Source organism: Tamandua tetradactyla, chromosome 17, assembly GCF_023851605.1.
Source record: "Tamandua tetradactyla isolate mTamTet1 chromosome 17, mTamTet1.pri, whole genome shotgun sequence".
Lineage (NCBI taxonomy): Eukaryota > Metazoa > Chordata > Mammalia > Pilosa > Myrmecophagidae > Tamandua > Tamandua tetradactyla.
This window is the reverse complement of record NC_135343.1, coordinates 78072691-78093950: the sequence shown is the minus strand read 5'-3', so window position 1 is coordinate 78093950 and position 21260 is coordinate 78072691. Positions and strand designations below refer to the sequence as shown.

Below are 21260 nucleotides of genomic sequence, written 5' to 3'. Positions count from 1 at the left end.
AGAGATTTCAAACAGAGTTGAGAGGTTATCCTGGAGGTTATTCTTATGCATTTTTAGTTTATGGTATGGCTACTAGGAAGTACAAAACTGTTGAACTGTATTCCAGTAGTCCTGATTCCTGAAGATGATTGTATAACTATATAGCTTTTACAATGTGACCACGTGATTGTGAAAATCTTGTGTCTGTTACCCCTTTATCCATAGTATGGACAGATAAGTAAAAATAAATAAATAAATAATACAGTGAGGAAAAGGGGAAAAAAAATTGGGGTAGATTTCAATACTAGTAGTCAATGAGAGGGAGGGGTAAGGGGTATGGGATGTGTCATGGATAGGGACAGGTGCCAACTTGGCCAAGTTGTGGTACCTGTTCATCTGATTGGGCAAGCGCTGGCCTGTCTGTTGCAATGAGGACATTTCATAGGAGTAGGTCATGATCACATCAGCTACATCCACAGCTGATTCCATTTGTAATCAGCCAAAGGGGAGTGTCTTCTGCAATTAGTGATGCTAAATGCAATCATGGGAAGCCTTTTAAGGAGGACTCAGAGGAGACAGGTTGCATTGCTGCTTTGGCTGGTGAGCCTCTCCTGTGGAGTTCATCCAGGCCATCCATTGGAGTCATCGGCTTCGCAGCGTGCCCTGTGGATTTTGGACTCTGCATTCCTACGGTCACGTGAGACACTTTCATAAATTTTATATTTGCAAGTGTTCCCTGTTGATTCTGTTTCTCTAGAGAACCCTAACTAATACATCTTGGTACCAGGAGTGGTTCTTAAGGAACAGAATCTTAAAAATGGGTTTTTATGAATGGTTTTCTACTCTGACTGGGCTCAGAGACACTAAGGACTCTGATTCCCGTAGTCAGAATGACACTCCCAATTCATGGACTGAGTTGGCAAAGGAGATAGTCAAAATATCATCATTCGATTCTCCTAATGCTTCGCTTATACGAAGCCAGACTCTGGGGGATAATGTTTTTGACACCTTTACAGAGTTTTGTAGAAATAAGAGTTATAGAGATGTTGGTTGGTTGTTGTTAGATACACTGTCAACATTAAAGGGTGAAAGGGATGGGCTTAAGGCTTCAAACAAGAAGCTTAAATGCCGTCTGAAAGATGTAGAGGTTTCTATGAGTATCCTGAAGGAAAATTTTATTTCCTGTAGCCGTAGACTTGAGATCTATGGAAATTAGACTCAGAATCTTATTGTTAGAGTAGCAACTTTACAACGTAAACTGAAATCTCAGTCTTGCATGGTGTCTGCCGTTAAAGTGAGGGCATTGATTGGAAAGGAGTGGGACCCTGAAAAATGGGATGGTGACATATGGATTGATACTGATGTTGGGGGTGAGGTTGAAACCCTAGACCATGCTGAGCCTTCTTTAGATAACCCTGTAATAGTCCGCCCTGAGGACATAGCCGCCCCACCTCCAGCCTGCCTTGAGGAATTGGCCACCCACCTCCTCTTAAAGGGATTAGCCCTAGAGTTATTAATCCTGTTTCACCAGATGAAACTGCAAATGAAAGCCCTGAAGCAAATGGCTTGGAAGATATTTCTAATTCTTTTCATGACCCACCCCCACCACCCCTCATTTCTTCTAGACCTATAACTAGACTAAAGTCCCAACAGGCCCCTAAAGGTGAGGTACAAAGTATCACACATGAGGAGGTACGTTATACTCCAAAAGAACTGTGTGAGTTTTCCAGTTTATATAGACAGAAATCAGGGGAATATGTGTGGCAATGGATTTTAAGAGTGTGGGATAATGGTGGGAGGAATATAAGGCTGGATCAGGCTGAATTTATTGATATGGGCCCACTAAGCAGAGATTCTGCATTCAATGTTATAGCTAGAGCAGTTAGAAAAGGTGTTAACAGCTTGTTTGGGTGGTTGGTTGAAACATGGATCAAAAGGTGGCCAACATTACCTGAGGTTGAAATGCCAGAACTGCCCTGGTATAATGTAGATGAGGGGATCCAGAGGCTTAGAGAGATTGGGATGTTAGAGTGGATTTATCATGCAAAGCCTGCTCTTACACCCCAGGAATGTCCAGAAGATGCACCTTTTAGCAGAACAGTGAGAAATAAGATTGAGAGACTAGCACCATCATCCCTCAAGAGTTCTGTGGTTGCACTTCTCTGTAGGTCAGATATTACTGTAGGAACTGCTGTCACTGAGCTGGAATCCTTAAACACAATGGGGATGACAGGATCCCGAGTTGGCAGAAGCCAGGTGGCAGCACTTAATCACCAAAGACAGGGTAGACGCGGGTATTATAATAGACAACTCAAAGGAGGCATAAAAATTATATGACACACAGAGATTTGTGGCATTGGCTAGTAAATCATGGGGTGCCTAGAAATACAATAGAAGGGCAGTCTACTAAATTTTTGTTGGAGCTGTATAAACAAAAGAGTTCTAGGTCAAGGGAACAGAAGTCTAACCTGAATTACAAAAACACAGAGTCACGGCCCCTTAATCAATTTCCAGACTTGAAACAGTTTACAGACCCTGAGCCCCTTGAATGAAGGGGAGGCCAGGTCCCTATGGGGGAGAAACCTGTTACACTGCCACAAATTTATACTGTTAACCTTCCTCTAAGTCTTCCCAAGGAGACCGACGGCCTTTTACCAGGGTAACTGTGCATTGGGGAAAAAGAAATGATCAGATATTTGGGGGATTATTAGACACTGGTTCAGAAGTGACATTAATTCCAGGGGACCCAAAACGTCACTCTGGACCACCAGTCAGAGTGGGGGCTTATGGAGGCCAGGTGATCAATGGAGTTTTAGCTCAGGTCCGTCTCACAGTGGGTCCAGTGGGCCCCCGGACCCATCCTGTAGTTATTTCCCCAGTTCCGGAATGTATAATTGGCATAGACATACTGAGCAACTGGCAGAATCCCCACGTTGGTTCTCTAACTCATGCAGTGAGGGCTATTATGGTGGGAAAGGCCAAGTGGAAGCCACTAGAACTGCCCCTACCAAGCAAAATAGTAAATCAAAAGCAATACCATATTCCTGGAGGGATTGCAGAGATTACTGCCACTCTTAAGGACTTAAAAGATGCAGGGGTACCAGCCTTTTATTGAATCCCATAGTTTTATGTCACAAAGTATGCATGTTAAAGCTATTAATTGTCCCACCATTACTTTCAGAATTACAGAAATTTGCCATGAATGGGTAAAATATTTGTGTAACATTCACATTTGTAATTACATATGTGAGATAACATTTAAAAGATGTAAAAGAACTTAGTACTTACAGCATTCAATTTTAATAGTTTTTATAATCTCTAAAGAAATAACACACAGACCATTATTATTCTTATTATTGTGTCTTTGTATTCTCAGTGATTTAGTTTTGGTACTTGACTTTTTGTAACTATTTATTTTGTTTATCGTTTCTCTTTAAAGTTACCAAATTGTTCACGTTATTCTTAGCAATTGAAAAACGTATAAGTTTCCTTCAATGAACTAAAATTTCTTCACGATTCAAAAATATAGAAACCAAATGTGGAGTATTTCTTAACTTGTATAGCTAATAAACTTATACAGATGCAAATAAAGAAGACTTATTTGTGTTTAAATATAAAAAAAAAAAAAAAGATGCAGGGGTGGTGATTCCCACCACATCCCCGTTCAACTCTCCTATTTGGCCTGTGCAGAAAACAAATGGGTCTTGGAGAATGACAGTTGATTATCGTAAACTCAACCAGGTGGTAACTCCAATTGCAGCTGCTGTTCCAGATGTAGTATCACTGCTTGAGCAAATCAATACATCCCCTGGAACCTGGTATGCAGCTATTGATCTGGCAAATGCTTTTTTCTCAATAGCTATTAGTAAGGACCACCAGAAACAGTTTGCTTTCAGCTGGTAAGGTCAGCAATATACTTTCACTGTCCTACCTCAGGGGTATATCCAGCCCTATGTCATAATCTTGTTCACAGAGACCTTGATCGTTTCTCCCTCCCACAAGACATCACACTGGTCCATTATATTGATGATATCATGTTGATTGGACCTAGTGAGCAAGAAGTAGCAACTACTCTAGATTTACTGGTAAGGCATTTGCGTGTCAGAGGATGGGAGATAAATCCAACAAAAATACAGGGGCCTTCCACCTCAGTAAAATTTCTAGGTGTCCAGTGGTGTGGGGCATGTCGAGATATCCCTTCTAAGGTGAAGGATAAATTGCTGCATCTGGCCCCTCCCACAACCAAAAAAGAGGCACAACGCCTAGTGGGTCTTTCTGGATTTTGGCGACAACATATTCCTCATTTGGGTGTGCTACTCCAGCCCATTTATCAAGTGACCAGAAAAGCTGCTAATTTTGAGTGGGGACCTGAACAAGAGGAGGCTCTGCGACAGGTCCAGGCTGCTGTGCAAGCTGCTCTGTCACTTGGGCCATATGATCCAGCAGATCCAATGGTGCTGGAAGTGTCAGTGGCAAATAGAGATGCTGTCTGGAGCCTTTGGCAGGCCCCTATAGGAGAATCACAACGCAGACCCTTAGGATTTTGGAGCAAAGCCTTACCATCTGCTGCAGATAACTACTCTCCTTTGAGAAACAGCTTTTGGCCTGCTACTGGGCCTTAGTAGAGACTGAACGCTTAACCATGGGCCACCAAGTTACCATGAGACCTGAGTTGCCTATCATGAGTTGGGTGTTGTCTGACCCACCAAGCCATAAAGTTGGGCGTGCACAGCAGCACTCTATTGTAAAGTGGAAATGGTATATACGAGATAGAGCCAGAGTAGGTCCTGAAGGCACAAGTAAGTTACATGAAGAAGTGGCACAAATGCCCATGGTTTCCACTCCTGCTGCCACATTACCTTCTCTTTCCCAGACCAGAGCTATGGCCTCTTGGGGAGTTCCTTACAGTGAATTGACTGAGGAAGAGAAAACTCGGGCCTGGTTTACAGATGGTTCAGCACGATATGCAGGTACCACCCGAAAGTGGACAGCTGCAGCATTCCAACCCCTTTCTGGGGTGTCCTTGAAGGACAGTGGTGAGGGGAAATCCTCTCAGTGGGCAGAACTTCGAGCAGTGCACCTGGTTGTTCATTTTGCTTGGAAGGAAAACTGGCCAGAGGTGCGTTTGTATACTGACTCATGGGCTGTTGCTAATGGTTTGGCTGGATGGTCAGGGACTTGGAAAGACCATAATTGGAAAATTGGTGACAAAGAGGTCTGGGGAAGAAGTATGTGGATAGACCTTTCTGAGTGGGCTAAAAACATGAAGACATTTGTGTCCCATGTGAATGCACACCAGAGGGTGACTTCAGCAGAGGAAGATTTTAATAATCAAGTGGATACGATGACCCGTTCTATGGATACCAGTCAGCCTCTTTCCCCAGCAACTCCTGTTATTGCCCAATGGGCTCATGAACAAAGTGGTCATGGTGGTAGGGATGGAGGTTATGCATGGGCTCAGCAACATGGACTTCCACTCACCAAGGCTGGCCTGGCTACAGCCACTGCTGAGTGCCCAATCTGCCAGCAGCAGAGACCCACACTCAGCCCCCGATATGGCATCATTCCCCGAGGTGACCAGCCAGCTACATGGTGGCAGGTTGATTACATTGGACCACTCCGTTCATGGAAGGGGCAGCAATTTGTTCTAACTGGAATAGACACATACTCTGGATATGGGTTTGCTTTCCCTGCACGCAATGCTTCTGCCAAAACTACCATCCGTGGGCTTACAGAATGCCTTATCCATCGTCATGGTATTCCACATAGCATTGCTTCAGATCAAGGAACACACTTCACAGCAAATGAAGTGCGGGAATGGGCACATGCTCATGGAATTCTCTGGTCTTACCATGTTCCCAATCATCCAGAAGTAGCTGGATTGATAGAACGGTGGAATGGCCTTTTGAAAACTCAATTACGGTGCCAACTAGGTGGCAAAAACTTGAAAGGCTGGGGTAATGTTCTCCAGGAAGCTGTGTATGCTCTGAATCAGCATCCGCTGTATGGTGCTGTTTCTCCCATAGCCAGGATCCATGGGTCCAGGAACCAAGGGGTGGAAATGGGTGTGATGCCACTCACTATTACTCCTAGTGATCCACTAGGAAAATTTTTGCTTCCTGTCCCTGCTACCCTGAGTTCTGCTGGTCTACAGGTTTTAGTTCCAAAACGGGGTGTGCTTTCTCCAGGAGAAACAACAGTGATACCACTGAACTGGAAGTTAAGATTGCCACCTGGCCACTTTGGGCTACTTATGCCTCTGGATCAACACACCAAGAAGGGGATTACATTATTGTCTGGGGTAACTGACCTTGACTATCAGAAGGAAGTAGGACTGCAACTACACAATGGAGGTAAAGAAGAGTTTTCTTGGAATATAGGAGATCTCCTGGGGTGTCTATTAGTACTACCATGCCCTGTGATTAAAATCAATGGAAAACTGCAACAACACAATCCAGGCAGGACCACTAATGGCTCTGAGACTTCAGGAATGAAGGTTTGGGTCACCCCACCAGGCAAAGAACCATGGCCAGATGAAGTGCTTGCTGAGGGGAAAGGGAACATGGAATGGGTAGTGGAAGAAGGTAGTGATAAATACGAACTTCGACCACGTGATCAGTTACAGAAACAAGGACTGTAATGCTGTTTTGTTTGTGTTATACTATTTAAGTTGTAAGATATCAAGTTTAAGAATGAATGTTGCCCAAGGATTTGCACCCTATTCTGGAGTGATTTAATGTGTTTCCAGTTATATGCAGGACAGTTGAGTATTGTCAGGTAAAAGAAAAAATGTGTGCTTATTTGTTTTCATTTGGAAATTAAGTATGGTCTAAGGTGATATATATATATATATATATAGGTGCCAAGTTGACAAGGGGTGGACTGTCATGGTTAGGGACAGGTGTCAACTTGGCCAAGTTGTGGTACCTGTTCATCTGATTGGGCAAGCGCTGGCCTGTCTGTTGCAATGAGGACATTTCATAGGAGTAGGTCATGATCACGTCAGCTACATCCACAGTTGATTCCATTTGTAATCAGTCAAAGGGGAGTGTCTTCTGCAATTAGTGATGCTAAATGCAATCATGGAAAGCCTTTTAAGGAGGACTCAGAGGAGATAGGTTGTATTCCTGCTTTGGCTGGTGAGCCTCTCCTGTGGAGTTCATCCAGGCCATCCATTGGAGTCATCGGCTTCGCAGCCTGCCCTGTGGATTTTGGACTCTGCGTTCCTACGGTCACGTGAGACACTTTCATAAATTTTATATTTGCAAGTGTTCCCTGTTGATTCTGTTTCTCTAGAGAACCCTAACTAATACAGGATGTATGAGATTTTTTCTTTTGTATTTTTATTTCTTTTTCTGGAATGAAGCAAATATTCTAAAAGTGATCATGTTGATGAATACACAAACATGATGAAAACAAAATTATTATAGATGGAAATCAATACTGTGTTTGGTATAAGAATTTTTTAAAATCTTTGATTAAAAAAAAATTTTTTTTTTCAAGAATAGAACACAATTCCAGGAAGATGGCGGAAAAGGACAGGTCAAGTTCACCCCTGCTCCAAGAAACAGCTAGAGAAGGGACGGAAAGGCAACTGGGACAGCGACTCCCCAGTGTAGGTGACCTGGGAGGTGTAGGTGACCACACAGGGAAGCCCTAGTCGCAAAAGCCGAAGAATTGAGATACAGAGTCAGACTCTGTACAGCTAAAGCAAACGACCTAATGCGCCCATTTCTGAACAGAGGCCCGGAGCCCTCAGGAGAGAGAGACGGGGACTAAGAAGTTAGCCAAGCCATTGCTATCTTCTCGCGCACTGCCCCGATCATGTAACCCACAACTACCCCCATATCCCAGGCACCTGAACCATGTCACCTGCCCTCCCACCACACTCCAAGCACTTCCACCCCAAGCTCCCCACCCCACACCTCTGCCCCACGCGCATGCACGCCTGCCCAAGCCCAACCCACCTCTCCCACGCAAGCATACTAGAAACCCATGCACCAGCACCGGGCCCCTTCACCCCCACTTCCCCTCCCTGCAGGCAGTCGTTGGAGAATCCAAGCCATGGCCACCCACCTTCATAACCAGGCCATACCTACCCCCAGCCCACAGAGTCGCACAACCCTGCTCCAGCCCCCGAGCTCCAGCTTCCTCTGAGCTCTGCACATGCACAGAGCTCTGTCCACTAGACCCGCACACACCAGGGCCCAGCCCCACAGTCCCACATGTGCTCACGGCCCCACCCCAAACTCCACAACCCCACACCCTGCACCCCAGGCTACCAGGCGTCAGCGTAGTGTCCATGAGCTGTGCCTATGCCTGCACTGCAACCCAGCACTGCACAGTTGTGCCCCACATACTGATACTGCTCCACAGCCATCCCACAAATACAAAGCTTTAGACTACTGAAGGAAATAAACAACCAAAGTAACCCAAACAAGATATTTACATGCCTCAAAGGCACAGAAGATCACTAAGCATATCACGATGCAGACAGATAAAGCTCAGCCTAATGACCAAATTAAAACGCCAGAGGAGACACAGATTTTGAAAGAACAAATCAGAGATGGTCATATAACCATACTCAATAAAATCAAAGCAATGGCTAATGACATAAAGGAGATCAAAAGGACACTAGAAGAGAGGTACTAGGGTAGTTCAGTGGTAGAATTCTCACCTGCCATGTGGGGAGACCTGGATTCGATTTCCAGCCCATGTACTTCCCAAACAAAAACAAACAATAAGTAAACAAACCAACAAAAAAGCAAGCAAGCAAAAATTCAACAAATAGTGCTGCAATATGGGGATACTCACGTGGAAAAAGAATGAAATGTGACCCCTGCCATACAGCATTAAAAAAAAAAGACACTAGAAGAGCATAAAGAGGAATCTAAAAGAATAAACAGAAAAATAACAGATATCATGGAGATTAAATGCTGAAGATCAAATGAAATAATATACTAGAGACACACAATAGTAGATTTGAAGAGGAAGTGGAGAGAATAAGTGAACTAGAGGACACAACAACTGATTTCAAACACACAAAAGACCAAATGGCAAAAACGATGGAAAAATCTGAATTGGATTCAGGGCAATGATGGACAAAACAAAGCGCACAGATATAAGATTCATTGGTGTCCCAGAAAGAGAAGAGAAGAGTAAAGGGCTAGGAAGATTAGTTGAAGATAAAATGGGGGCAAACTTCCCATCCCTTATAAAGGACATAAATATGCAAATCAAAGCAGTCCAATGAACTCCAAACAGAATAAATCCAGATAGGCCTTCCCCAACTGTTCTAGTTTGCTAACTGCCGGAATGCAGTATACCAGAAATGGAATGGCTTTTAAAAAGGGGAATTTAATAGGTTGGTAGTTTACAGTTGTAAGGCCGAGAAAATGTCCCAATTAAAACAAGTCTATAGAAATGTCCAACCAAAGGCATCCAGGGAAAGATACCTTGATTCAAGAAGGCCGAGGAAGTTCAGGGTTTCTCTCTAAAGTGGAAGGGCACATGGTGAGCACAGTCACAGTTTCTGTCTCATCTAGAAAGGCACATGGCAAACACGGTCAGGGTTCCTCTCTCATCTGGAAGGGCACATGGCGAACACAGCATCATCCGCTAGCTTCTTCTCCTGACTTCCTATTTCATGAAGCTCCCCGGGAGGCATTTTCCTTCTTCATCTCCAAAAGTCACTGGCTGGTGGGCTCTGCTTCTCATGGCTGTGTCGTTCTGCTCTGCTCTCTCTGAATCTCTCATTCTCCAAAATGTTTCCTCTTTCACAGGACTTCAGAAACTAATCAAGACCCACCCAAATGGGTGGAGGCATGTTGTCACCCAATCCAGTTTAACAACCTCTCTCAATTACATCACATCTCCAGGGAAATGATCTAATTACAGTTTCAAACATACAATAGCTGAATAGGGATTAGAAGAAATGGCTGCCTTTACAAAATGGGATTAGGATTAAAACACGGTTTTTCTAGGGTATATACATCATTTCAAACCAGCATACCCAACAAACATAATCAGTTTGTTAAATGTTGAAGAGAAGTAGAAAATCATGAAAGTGGAAAAAAAAAATCTACCACATACAAGGGAAACCACATAAGACTGAGTTCAGACTATTCAGTTGGCAGTGGTATGGTATATTTAAGATCCTGAAAGAGAAAGACATCCGTCCAAGAGTTCTTTAATCAGCCAAATCGACCCTCAAAATTGAGGGAGAGAGGAAAATTTTCACAGACAAACACTGAAAGAATCTGTCAGCAAAAGACTATCCCTATGAGAATTACTAAAAGGAGTTCTGCCAGGCAAAAAAAAAGACAGGAGAGGGAGGTCTGAAGAAGGGCAAAGAATTGAAGATACCAGTAACGGTAACTTAAAGAATAAAAAGAAAAAGAAGGAAAAGAATATATAGATCTGACAAATAAAATCCAAAAGGTAAATAAATTAAAAAACATTGAAATTATTCAAAGCACTCTCTCTGGTCAAAATGGAATGATGTTGGAAATCAATAACCAGCAAAGAATGAGAAATTTCACAAATATATGGAGATTAAATAACACATTCTTAAACAACCAGTGGATCAAAGAAGAAACTGCTAGAGAAATCAGTAGCTATCTAGAGATGAATAATACAACATATCAGAATTTATGGGATGCAGCAAAGACTGTTCTGAAAGCGACGTTTATTGCCCTAAATGCCTATATTAAAAAATAAGAAACAGGTTCGTTTCCCAGTGCCTGCCCATGCAAAAAAAAAATAAGAAACAGCAAAAATCAAGGACCTAACTGCTCACCTGCAGGAACTTGAGAAAGAACAGCAAACTAATCCCAAAGCAAACAGAAGAAGAGAAATAACAAAGATTAAAGCAGAGTTACATGAATAGGAGAACAAAAAAAAACAGAAAGAACCAACATCAAAAGTTGGTTCTTTGAGAAAATCATGAAAATCAATGGACCATCAGCAAGGCTGACAAAGAAAAAAAGAGAAAGGATGCAAATAAACAAAATCAGAAATCAGAAAGGGGTTGTTACAACAGACCCTGAAGAAATAAAAAAAATCATAACAGGATACTATGAACAACTACATGCCAACAAACTAGACAACTTAGATGAAATGGATAACTTCCTAGAAACACACAAACAAGCTATACTGACTCAAGAAGAAATAGAAGATCTCAACAAACCAACGACAGTAAACATTCAATCAGTCATCAAAAATCTTCCTACAAAGAAAAGTCCAGGGCAAATGGCTTCACAGGGGAATTTTATCAAACATTCCAAAAGAACTAACACTAATCATGCTCAAACTTTTCCGAAAAATTGAGGAAAAAGGAACACTACCTAACTTACTATTAAACTAATATCACTTTAATACCAAAACCAGGTAAAGATGCTACAAGAAAGAAAAACTGGAGGCCAATCTCCCTAATGAACATAGATGCAAAAATTCTCAACAAAATACTAGCAAATCGAAGACAACAACACATTAAAAGAATTATACACCATGACCAAGTGGGGTTTATATGAGGAAAGCAAAGATGGTTCAACATATGAAAATCAGTTAATGTAATACAGCACATTAACAAAATGAAAGGGAAAAATCACATGATCATCTCAACTGATGCTGAAAAAGCATTTGACAAAATTCAACATCCATTTCTGATAAAAACATTTCAAAAGGTAAGAATCAAAGGTAACTTCCTCAATATGATAAAAGGCATATATGAAAAGCACATAGCCAGTATCATACTCAATGGAGAGAGACTGAAAGCTTTATCCTTAAGATTGGGAACAAGACAAGGATGCCCTCTGTCACCAGCATTATTCAAGATTATACGAGAAGTTCTAGCTAGAGCCATCAGCAGAAAAAGAAATGAAAGGTACCCAAATTAGAAAGGAAGATGTAAACCTTTCACTTTTGCAGATGACATGATACTATACTTGGAAAATCTTGAGAAATCTACAACAAAGTTAACTGAGCTAATAACAAATTCATCAAGGTGACGGGATATAAAATTAATCTGCAAAAATCAGTAATGTTTCTATACAAAAGCAATGGCCTAACTGAGGAGTTAATTAAGGGAAAAATTCCATTCAAAATAGCAACTAAAAGAATCAAGTGCCTAGGAACTTAATGAGGGACATAAAGGACTTGCACACAGAAAACTATATAATATTGCTAAAAAAATCAAAGAAGATTTAAATAGGTGGAAAGACATTCCCTGCTCATGGAAGGAAGGTTAAATGTAGTTAATTAATAATTAATATAGTCAATTCTACCCAAAATGATCTGCAGATTCAACACAGTACCAATCAAAATTCCAAAAACCTACTGTGAAGACTTAAAAAAGCTTGTTACCAAATTCAAGTGGAAGGGAAAGAGATCCTGAATAGCTAAAAGCAACCTAAAACAGAAGACAAAGTGGGAGAATCAACACTTCCTAATTTTAAAACTTATTGTAATGGCACAGTGGTCAAAACAGCATGGTACTGGCACAAAGACAGAAGTACTGACCAATGGAATTAAATCAAGAGCACAGAAACAGACCACCAAATCTATGGCCAACTGATCTTCAACAAGGCTCCAAATTCCCTGAACTGGGACAAAGTAGTCCTTTCAATAAATGGGCATGGGAGAACTGGATATCAACAGCCAATAGAATGAAAGAGGACCCTTACTTTACACCCTATACAACAATTAGCTCAAAGTGGACCAAACACCTAAATATAAGAACCAGTACCATAAAGCTCCAAGAAGAAAATGTAGAAAAACATCTTCAAGACCTAGTAATAGAAGGTAGCTTCCTAACTTTACACTCAAATCACAAGCAACAAAAGAAAAAATAGATAAATGGGAACTGCTCAAAATCAAATCTTTTGAGCCTCAAAAGACTGTCAAAAGGTAAAGATGCAGCCAACTCAATAGGAGAAAATATTTGGAAATCGAATAGTTTGATATCCTGTATATGTAAAGAAATCACACAACTCAAGAACAAAAGAACACGCCACCCAATTTTAAAGTGAGCTAAAGATATGAATAGACAATTCTCTGAAGAACAAACACAGATGGCTAAAAATCACATGAAGAGATGTTCACTCTCATGAGGTAAAAGGGAAATGCAGATCAAGACTACAATGAGATACTACCTCACACCTATAAGAATGACTGGTATTAGAGTGATTTGAACAGTGAGTAAAAAAGTATTTGCAAAGTCCCCTTGGGGGAATGTTGAGAAAGGGGGAAAATTCAACTTCCCCAAGTGGAAAATTCTTGATATTCTCACAAGCAGTGGGGACAACCAAAGCAACAGGCTGAGCCCCCAATCTTGGGTTTGTTCATATGAAACTTAACCCCACAAAGGATAGGTCACACCTCCTTAAAATTAGGCTTAAGAGTCACCCCCAAGAGAACCTCTTTTGTTGCTCAGATGTGACCTCTCTCTCTCCAGCCAAACAACAAGCAAACTCTCTGTCCTCACCCTGTCCATGTGGGACATGACTCCCAGGGGTGTGGACCTTCCTGGCAATGTGGGACAGAAATCCTAGAATGAGCTGGGACTAAGCACCAAGGGATTGAGAAAACCTTCTCAACCAAAAGGGGGAAGAGCAAAATGAGACTATTAAAATAAAGTGTCAATGGCTGAGAGATTTCAAACAGAGTTGAGAGGATATCCTGGAGGTTATTTTTATGCATTAAATAGATATTACCTTTTTAATTAAGGGATTATCACCTTGGTAGTCAAGATGCCGTGGAGAATTCGATCAGTGAGTGGAAAAATATTTGCAAAGTCCCCTTCGGGTAATGGTGACAACGGGGAGAAATTCAACTTCCCCAAGTTGAATTCTTGATATTCTCAAAAGCAGTGTGGACAACCAAAGCTATAGGCTGAGCCCCCAGTCTTGGGGTTTGTTCATATGAAACTTAACCCCACAAAGGATAGGTCAAGTCTACTTAAAATTTAGACCTCAGAGTCACCCCCAAGAGAGCCTCTTTAGCTGCTCAGATGTGGCCTCTCTCTCTAGTCAACACAACAAGCAATCTCACCACCCTCCCACTGTCTACGTGGGACATGACTCCCAGGAGTGTGGACCTTCCTGGAAATGTGGGACAGAAATCCTAGAATGAACTGAGACTCAGCATCAAGGGATTGAAAAAAAACCTAGAATGAGCTGAGACTCAGCATCAAGGGATTGAGAAAACCTTCTCGACCAAAAGGGGGAAGAGGGAAATGAGACAATGTGTCAATGGCTAAGAGATTCCAAACAGAGCCGAGAGGTTATCCTGGAGGTTATTCCTACGCATTAAGTAGATATCACCTTGTTAACCAAGATGTAATGGAGAGGCTGGAGGGAACTGCCTGAAAATGTAGAGCTGTGTTCCAGTAGCCATGTTTCTTAAAGATGATTGTACACTGATATAGCTTTCCCAGTGTGACTGTGTGATTGTGAAAACCTTGTGTCTGACGCTCCTTTTATCTACCTTGTCAACAGGTGAATAGAACATATGGAATAAAAATAAATAATAGGGGGAACAAATGTTAAAATAAATTTAGTATGAAATGCTAATGAAAGCGAGGGGTAAGGGGTATGGTATGTATAATCTTTTTTTTCTATTTTCATTTTATTTCTTTTTCTGTTGTCTTTTTAGTTCTTTTTCTGAATTGATGCAAATGTCCTAAGAAATGATGAATATGCAACTAAGTAATGATATTGTGAATTACTGATTATATATGTTGATGTTCTAATTCATTTGTTAAATTTTTTTTAATTAATAAATAAATTTTAAAAAAAGATGTAATGGAGAGGCTGGAGGGAACTGCCTGAAAATGCAGAGCCTGTTCCAGTAGCCATGTTTCTTAAAGATGATTGTACAATGATATAGCTTTCACAATGCTGACTGTGTGATTGTGAAAACCTTGTGTCTGATGCTTCTTTTATCTACCTTATGGACAGATGAGTAAAACACATGGATTAAAAATAAATAATAGGGGAAACAAATGTTAAAATAAATTTAGTAGATTGACATGCTAGTGATAATGAAAGGGAGGGGTAAGGGGTATGGTATGTATGAATTTTTTTTTCTTTTTATTTCTTTTTCTGAATTGATGCAAATGTTCTCAGAAATGATCATGATGATGAATATACAACTATGTGATAAAAAAAAGAATGTTCATATTATATGTTGATTGGTTTTATTAAGAAAAATTAAAAAAAGAAACTATTTGTAATTTAAAGGAAACCACTGCTGGGAACTCTTCTTAAGCACAGCAGAAGAACTGAGCCAGCAACAAGATCAAACGGATTTCCAAACTGGGTTTTGACTGAAAAGATTTTCAGTAACTGTGGCAATATAAGCAACTGGGTGACTGATGCAGTCGTCTGTACTTTAAAGAAAAGAGCTGCTAACAGAACTAAGGGGGAAAAAAACGGAGTGTCTAATGAGGAATTTGAGACTAACAATGGTATTTCTGGAGATATGTAGATACCTAAAAATGTGATCAATAAACAAGCATTTCTTAGTAGTCATATTTCTTTTGTGTCTACTATTCACTCTAATTTATAAAGACCAGTTTACAGAGAACAACACAATACACACAACAACTGCACTTGATGTTTTGAAAGGCATACCTCACTGAACTGCTGGAAGAAAGCAGACGGCAAAAAATTCTGAGGACGTAAATCAACAGGAGGCCCCGTCCAGTTACTCTGAACAAAAAGTTGCAAGCTGCTCACACCAAGTAGGAATATCAGCTGTTGTCTACATATAAGAATGAATAAAGAAATAAATATGAACCACTATCACTGCAAAGCTTCAAACACAATATTTCACTTGAGTTTCATTAAAGAAAAACGTAAGGTATCAATCAACATTTACTGAGATTATACTAGAGTAATTAAAAAAAAAATTCTGACACCAAAACCATTTAGGTCTGCATTGTCCAATATTATAACCATGAGCCACATATGCCTCTTAAATATAATTTAAATTAAATTAAATTAAATATAATTTAAATTTCAGCCTCTCAGTCACACTAACCACATTGTAAGTACTCAATAGCCACATATGGTTAGTGGTTACTATATTGAACAGCCCATCACTGCAGAAAGTTCTCTTGGACAGTGCTGGTTTAGGTCCTGGTCAGGCACCTGTAACTTTTTCTTATATTCTATTTAATGTCAGAACATCAGTGAAAATTTATTTTATACAAAAGAAAACTGACAACAAAAAAGTGTTCCTAAGGTTTTACTGACCCTGTACTACCAAATGCTAGAATGAAAGAAACCTCTAAATATTTATATTACACAATCTTCTATACTATTTTGCTTAAAAGGAAGTGGGCAAAATTTTAAATATTTTAGGCTTTGTGGGTCACATACTCTCTGTTGCATATGTTTCTTTGTTTTTTCCTGAACCCTCTAAGAATGTAAAAAACATTCTCAGTTTGCTTTGGTCCACTGACTGCAATTTGCCAACTCCTGAGTTAAGACATAAATAGGTGGGGGTTCAACTCTAGAAATAAAAGCCAGAGGATCCTGGAATTTCATTCTGAAAAGACACAGTTACCCTCTTCTCCCACAGTACCCTAATTCCTATCTCAAAGGAAAATACTTTAAGAAAAAATAAAATAAAATCTGCAAGCTTATGGCAGCCAAAATATAAAGCTCTTGATAGAGCAGAAATGAGCACAAAGATAAGCAACTAGAGATGAAAAAAAATCCAATTACAGTTAGAAGTTAGGAAAACTGGGAAAAACAAGCAAAATCTTAAAGCCTAAAGATAAATGCCCTAATTAAAAAAAAAATCTTTAGCGTAAATTAAGACTACAGTTCAATTTTCAAATACCTCAAATGAAGCAACTGATATGTCTTTTTAAAGCTCTATAAAATAAGCTCAAATTCTGGTCTACCAGTGAATACTGCATTTGTGTGTGCGTGCACAACAAAGGCTAGTTCCTATGACAGTGACACACACCAGAGAGCAAATAAGAATCAGGAATACCACTGCAGGAATGTAAACTAGCAGTAAATCAGAAAAATAAAAAGGAATGATAGCAATTTATAACAACAAAACAAAAAAGTCAATAGTAACATTCTCCTGTGAACGCCTTATGGATACAGATATGTCTAGTTTTCACCTCTGTATCTAGCAGAGGTTGGTTTATTTGTTGAAAGATTAAATGAAGCCATTCTCTAGAAATAATGGTGTACGGGTTCCCCCAAATGGTGTTCTGTGTCCCCTAAAAAGATATGTTCAAGTTTTAGCCTTCCATACTTGTGAAATGTTACTCTATTTAGAAATAGGGTCTTTGCAGATAAAATCAACATGAAATTTTACTTGATTAGAGTGGGTCCTAATTCAAAAACTGGAGTCCATATACAGAGGGAAAGTGGACACAGAGACACACATACACAAAATATGTGTGTCACGCGATATGATGGAGATGGTGTGATTCATCTACAAGATAAGGATTGCCAACCATCACCAGAAGCTAAGAAGAGGCAAGTAAGGATTCTTCCCTAAGAGCTTTTGGAGGGAGCCTGGCACCACCAGCACCTTAATTTCGTACTTCAAGAAAAACAGAGGCAAAATTTCTGTTGTTTTTTAAGCCACGTGGTTTGTGTAATTTGTAAGGTAGCCCTAGGAAGTTAATACACACGGTAAAACAAAACTGCATTCATTATACTAGTAATTACAACTTGATGTGGATGCCACAGAGAGTGTAGGAAAGAAAAGAGTTACAAACTTACAACAAACCTTTGCCACTGAAAGGTTTAGGTTTCAAAGCTCTGAAACTATCCATTCTGATAAAATTACCTAAACTTTAGTGGAAGAACATAAACTAAGTGTTCCACAAAAAAAAAAAAAAAAAAAAAAAAAAAAACCATTAAGTTCTCTGATCTCTACAAAGATAATCCAAAACATAATAAAAGTAGTTGCAAGTATCATTCAGCAATCTATAAATAACTGATAGTATATGATACCAAGTTAAAAGGAACTAAAATCTAAAGTCTTACCTTGGCTACAACTTATGAGATCTAAACATTTACCAGCTAAGGGGTGTAGCGGTTGTGCCTCACAATCATAAACCCTGTCTCATATGTGAAACCCTTAAAGCTACATTACTTTAATTTTTCATTCTGGATGGTCTCCTGGGCAGGAGTTCTCACATAGTTTACTTGGTATGTCTTGAGTACTGACTAAATGCAAAGACAATTTTTTCAACAATTGCTCCAATCAGTGCCTTATACTATCAAGGAGCCATTAAATATACTCAAAGTCTGTTTCTTTATGAAAACTTCAAATAAAATTCTACCTTTCAATTTTGTTTACATCTGTTGAATAATCCAAGAATGTTACTATCTGCTTTTCCAGGTAGTTGTCCATCTTTTCTTCAGGTATCTTTGTTGAATTAAAAATATTTTGAGTCACTGAATGTAAGAACATGGTCTCATAGCATCCTTCTAGCAGCAACTGTAGGAAAGATCCACTCTCTGTAACATTAAAAAATTAGTTCAATAATCCAAAAGAACATTTTTTCATACTGTTATCCTTTACCAGGTAAATCTACTGTTTAAGCACGCAAAAAGAATATATACTTACAATGTGTGATGGATTATTAATTAAACCCACTAAGCACATTCCCATCATTGCACAAAAACATTCTGTAACTAGGTCTTCCTCTACACTAATTTACAACCAAAAAGGAGGCAATCAGACCCAGGAAAAATACCCTTTATTGGGAAGTTATTACCACCCTTCTGCTGAGAAGTTCATAACGATTCTTACTAAGAATAGAAGTGTCCTTAGCCAGGGTTTTAAGACCATCTGGCTCCTCCTATCCCCACTACTCTCCCTCATGAAAAGCCACTCCAAGACTGCTGGTGCACTCACTGGGCCATAACACTCCATGCACATTCACGCCTTCACACCTTTGCATTTGAGATTTGCACAGACACATGTACACAAACACACACACACACACACACATATACAGAAATTGTTATTCTTCTGCCGGGTCCAACCTAAATTCCACAACAAAATGCGCCTATATCCTACCAGTAAACAAGCCTATTAACGCTTCTTATTTCTAACCTAAAAAAAAAACTTGTTGTGCCAGCACATATAAAACAATTTCCCATAACTTCTTAACTCTTTATATCTACAGTAAATGTGCATCGTTCACAAGAATTACATCTTTTTAGTTTTTCTGCTTACCAGTTATGTGACCTTGCTTAAATTACTTCAGCAACCTGTACGTAAATTATCTACAAAATGGGGATTAAAGGTACTACCTACTTCACGCAGCTATTACGAAGATTAAATAACAATACACATTAAGAGGTTAGAGAAGTAACTGACGTTGCTGTTACATTACTGAATCTGGGAAATAAAGAATAAAAAATTTTAAAAATGGACCTGGCACCCACCAAATCTGAAGACCACCCCCACCATGTCAAGGACGCAAACACCCCAAAGCCTTAAGGATGCAGCAAGATTTGTTAGAAAGCAAAAAAGAGATAGGGGCGAGAACCCGTGGCTGCCACCCCTGCTCTTCCCAGCCACCACGCTGGCCTAGGACCCTGCAGGCGCGCCGCCCTCACCTGCACCAGCGACACTCTCCCGTTTCCACTGCAGACGCTCAGCCTCAGTGGGGAAGCCCCTCAGCACTGCCAGCTCCGGAGCCCACATCTCTCCGGATATGGCTGCAGACCAAACGGGCTCGCACAAGGGTCACAACGGAGCCAGCCAAAGCGGGAGGACGAAGGTCCAAAGCCGCCGAAGTCTCGTGGCCACTGTTACTGTAGTTACACACTCAAGCCCTAGAAGCCCACATGCAGATACCAGGACGCGGAGGCGGCCATGACGGAGCGCGCGGCACCTTGGGAAAATCCTCGCGCCCTCGGCCTCGGCCCCAGCTTCCGCCTGCTAGACCAACCCGAGGCCTGCAAACTGAGCCTGTCCCGCCCTGGGGCGGGGAGTGGGCGTGGTTTGTGGGGCGTGGCCACTCCCAGCCCCGCCCCTAAGGCGGCCGTGAGGCGGCTGCTGCGGTAGTAGAGCCAGTGAAAGGGAGTGGGAAGGTTTCCTCGTGCAGCAGAGACCCAGTTTAAGAAGCAATTCAAAACCGATATTTGCCCAACAGCGGTTTAATTGGAGAGTCTAAAACCCTGATTTTTTTTTTTTAATTTTTTATTGAAAAAAAATCTTCACACACATGCTTCGTACTCATGGTGCTCGGGCAGTGGCTCACAATATCATCGCAGAGTTGTGTATTCATCACCATGATCATCTGTTAGAACATTTGCATCACTCCAGAAAAGGAAATAAAAAGAAAAAACTCGTACATCCCATACCCCTTGCCCCTCCCTCTCGTTGACACTAGTGTTTCCATCTACCCAATACATTTTAACCTTTGTTCCCCTATTTTTTTCTATTCCCCTTACCCTCCCTTTCATTGATCACTAGTATTTCAATCTATTTTCACCTTTGTTCCCCCTATTATTTGTTTATTTCTTATCCATATTTTTTACTCATCTGTCCATACCATAGATAAACGGAGCATCAGACACAAGGTTTTCACAATCACACAATCACACAGTCACACTGTGAAAGCTGTATCATTATACAATCATCTTCGAGAAACATGGCTACTGGAACACAGCTCTACATTTTCAGGCACTTCCCTCCAGCCTCTCTAATACGCCTTAAACTGAAAAGGAGATATCTATATAATAGATCTTAAACCTTGTGCGATCAGAGCCCTATTCACAGCCCGATGAACGCCATAGCTGTTCTTCCCACAAAATACACTTACTAGCAACATCTGGGGACTATTTCAGGGAGTTAGAGATCCTCTGAAGTGGAGTCCCTGAACCCCAGGTAAAGAAGTCCCTCAGTTATCTGTAGTGCATAAACTAATTCAACCTATCTGTATAGCTCATCTGAACAATTGAAACACAGGAAGCACAGAATAAGAAAGAAGTCCTTTAATCCTGTAGAGATTATTGTAATGCCTGGAAACATCCTAGCGTATATTAAGCAGATAATCAAAAAGTGTTGGCAAAGTCCCCTGAGGGAAGGGAGAAAGACTATGAAACTATTAAACCTTACCATCAGGGAATCCCCTGATACTGTGTCAAACTTTAGGGATACCCAAGTCAATAGGCCATACCCTCGATCATGAGGCTTACTCTTGTGAAGCTTATGTAGGCAGCAGAGAAGTTTAGATTACTTATAGACATGCCTAAGAGTTACTTCTGGAGGGCCTCTGTTGTTGC

General features: G+C 40.6%; 1 protein-coding gene across 3 annotated transcripts in view; it reads right to left on the bottom strand.

Annotated features, from left to right (window-relative positions):
• The window catches only part of TTC27 (tetratricopeptide repeat domain 27), a 312437-nt gene extending 292541 nt beyond the window's left edge, over positions 1 to 19896 (bottom strand). For 2 of the 3 annotated variants that reach the window (XM_077135030.1, XM_077135029.1), the window contains exons 1-3: positions 19587 to 19896; positions 18299 to 18476; positions 15612 to 15741 (exon numbers count right to left, since the gene is read on the bottom strand). In XM_077135030.1, coding sequence (XP_076991145.1) covers positions 15612 to 15741; positions 18299 to 18476; positions 19587 to 19674 — 396 coding nt within the window. In that variant the 5' untranslated portion in view covers positions 19675 to 19896. The remainder of the gene's footprint in view (positions 1 to 15611; positions 15742 to 18298; positions 18477 to 19586) is intronic. The other variant, XM_077135028.1, reaches the window with a different exon arrangement.
• Between the last annotated feature and the right edge of the window lie 1364 nt (positions 19897 to 21260).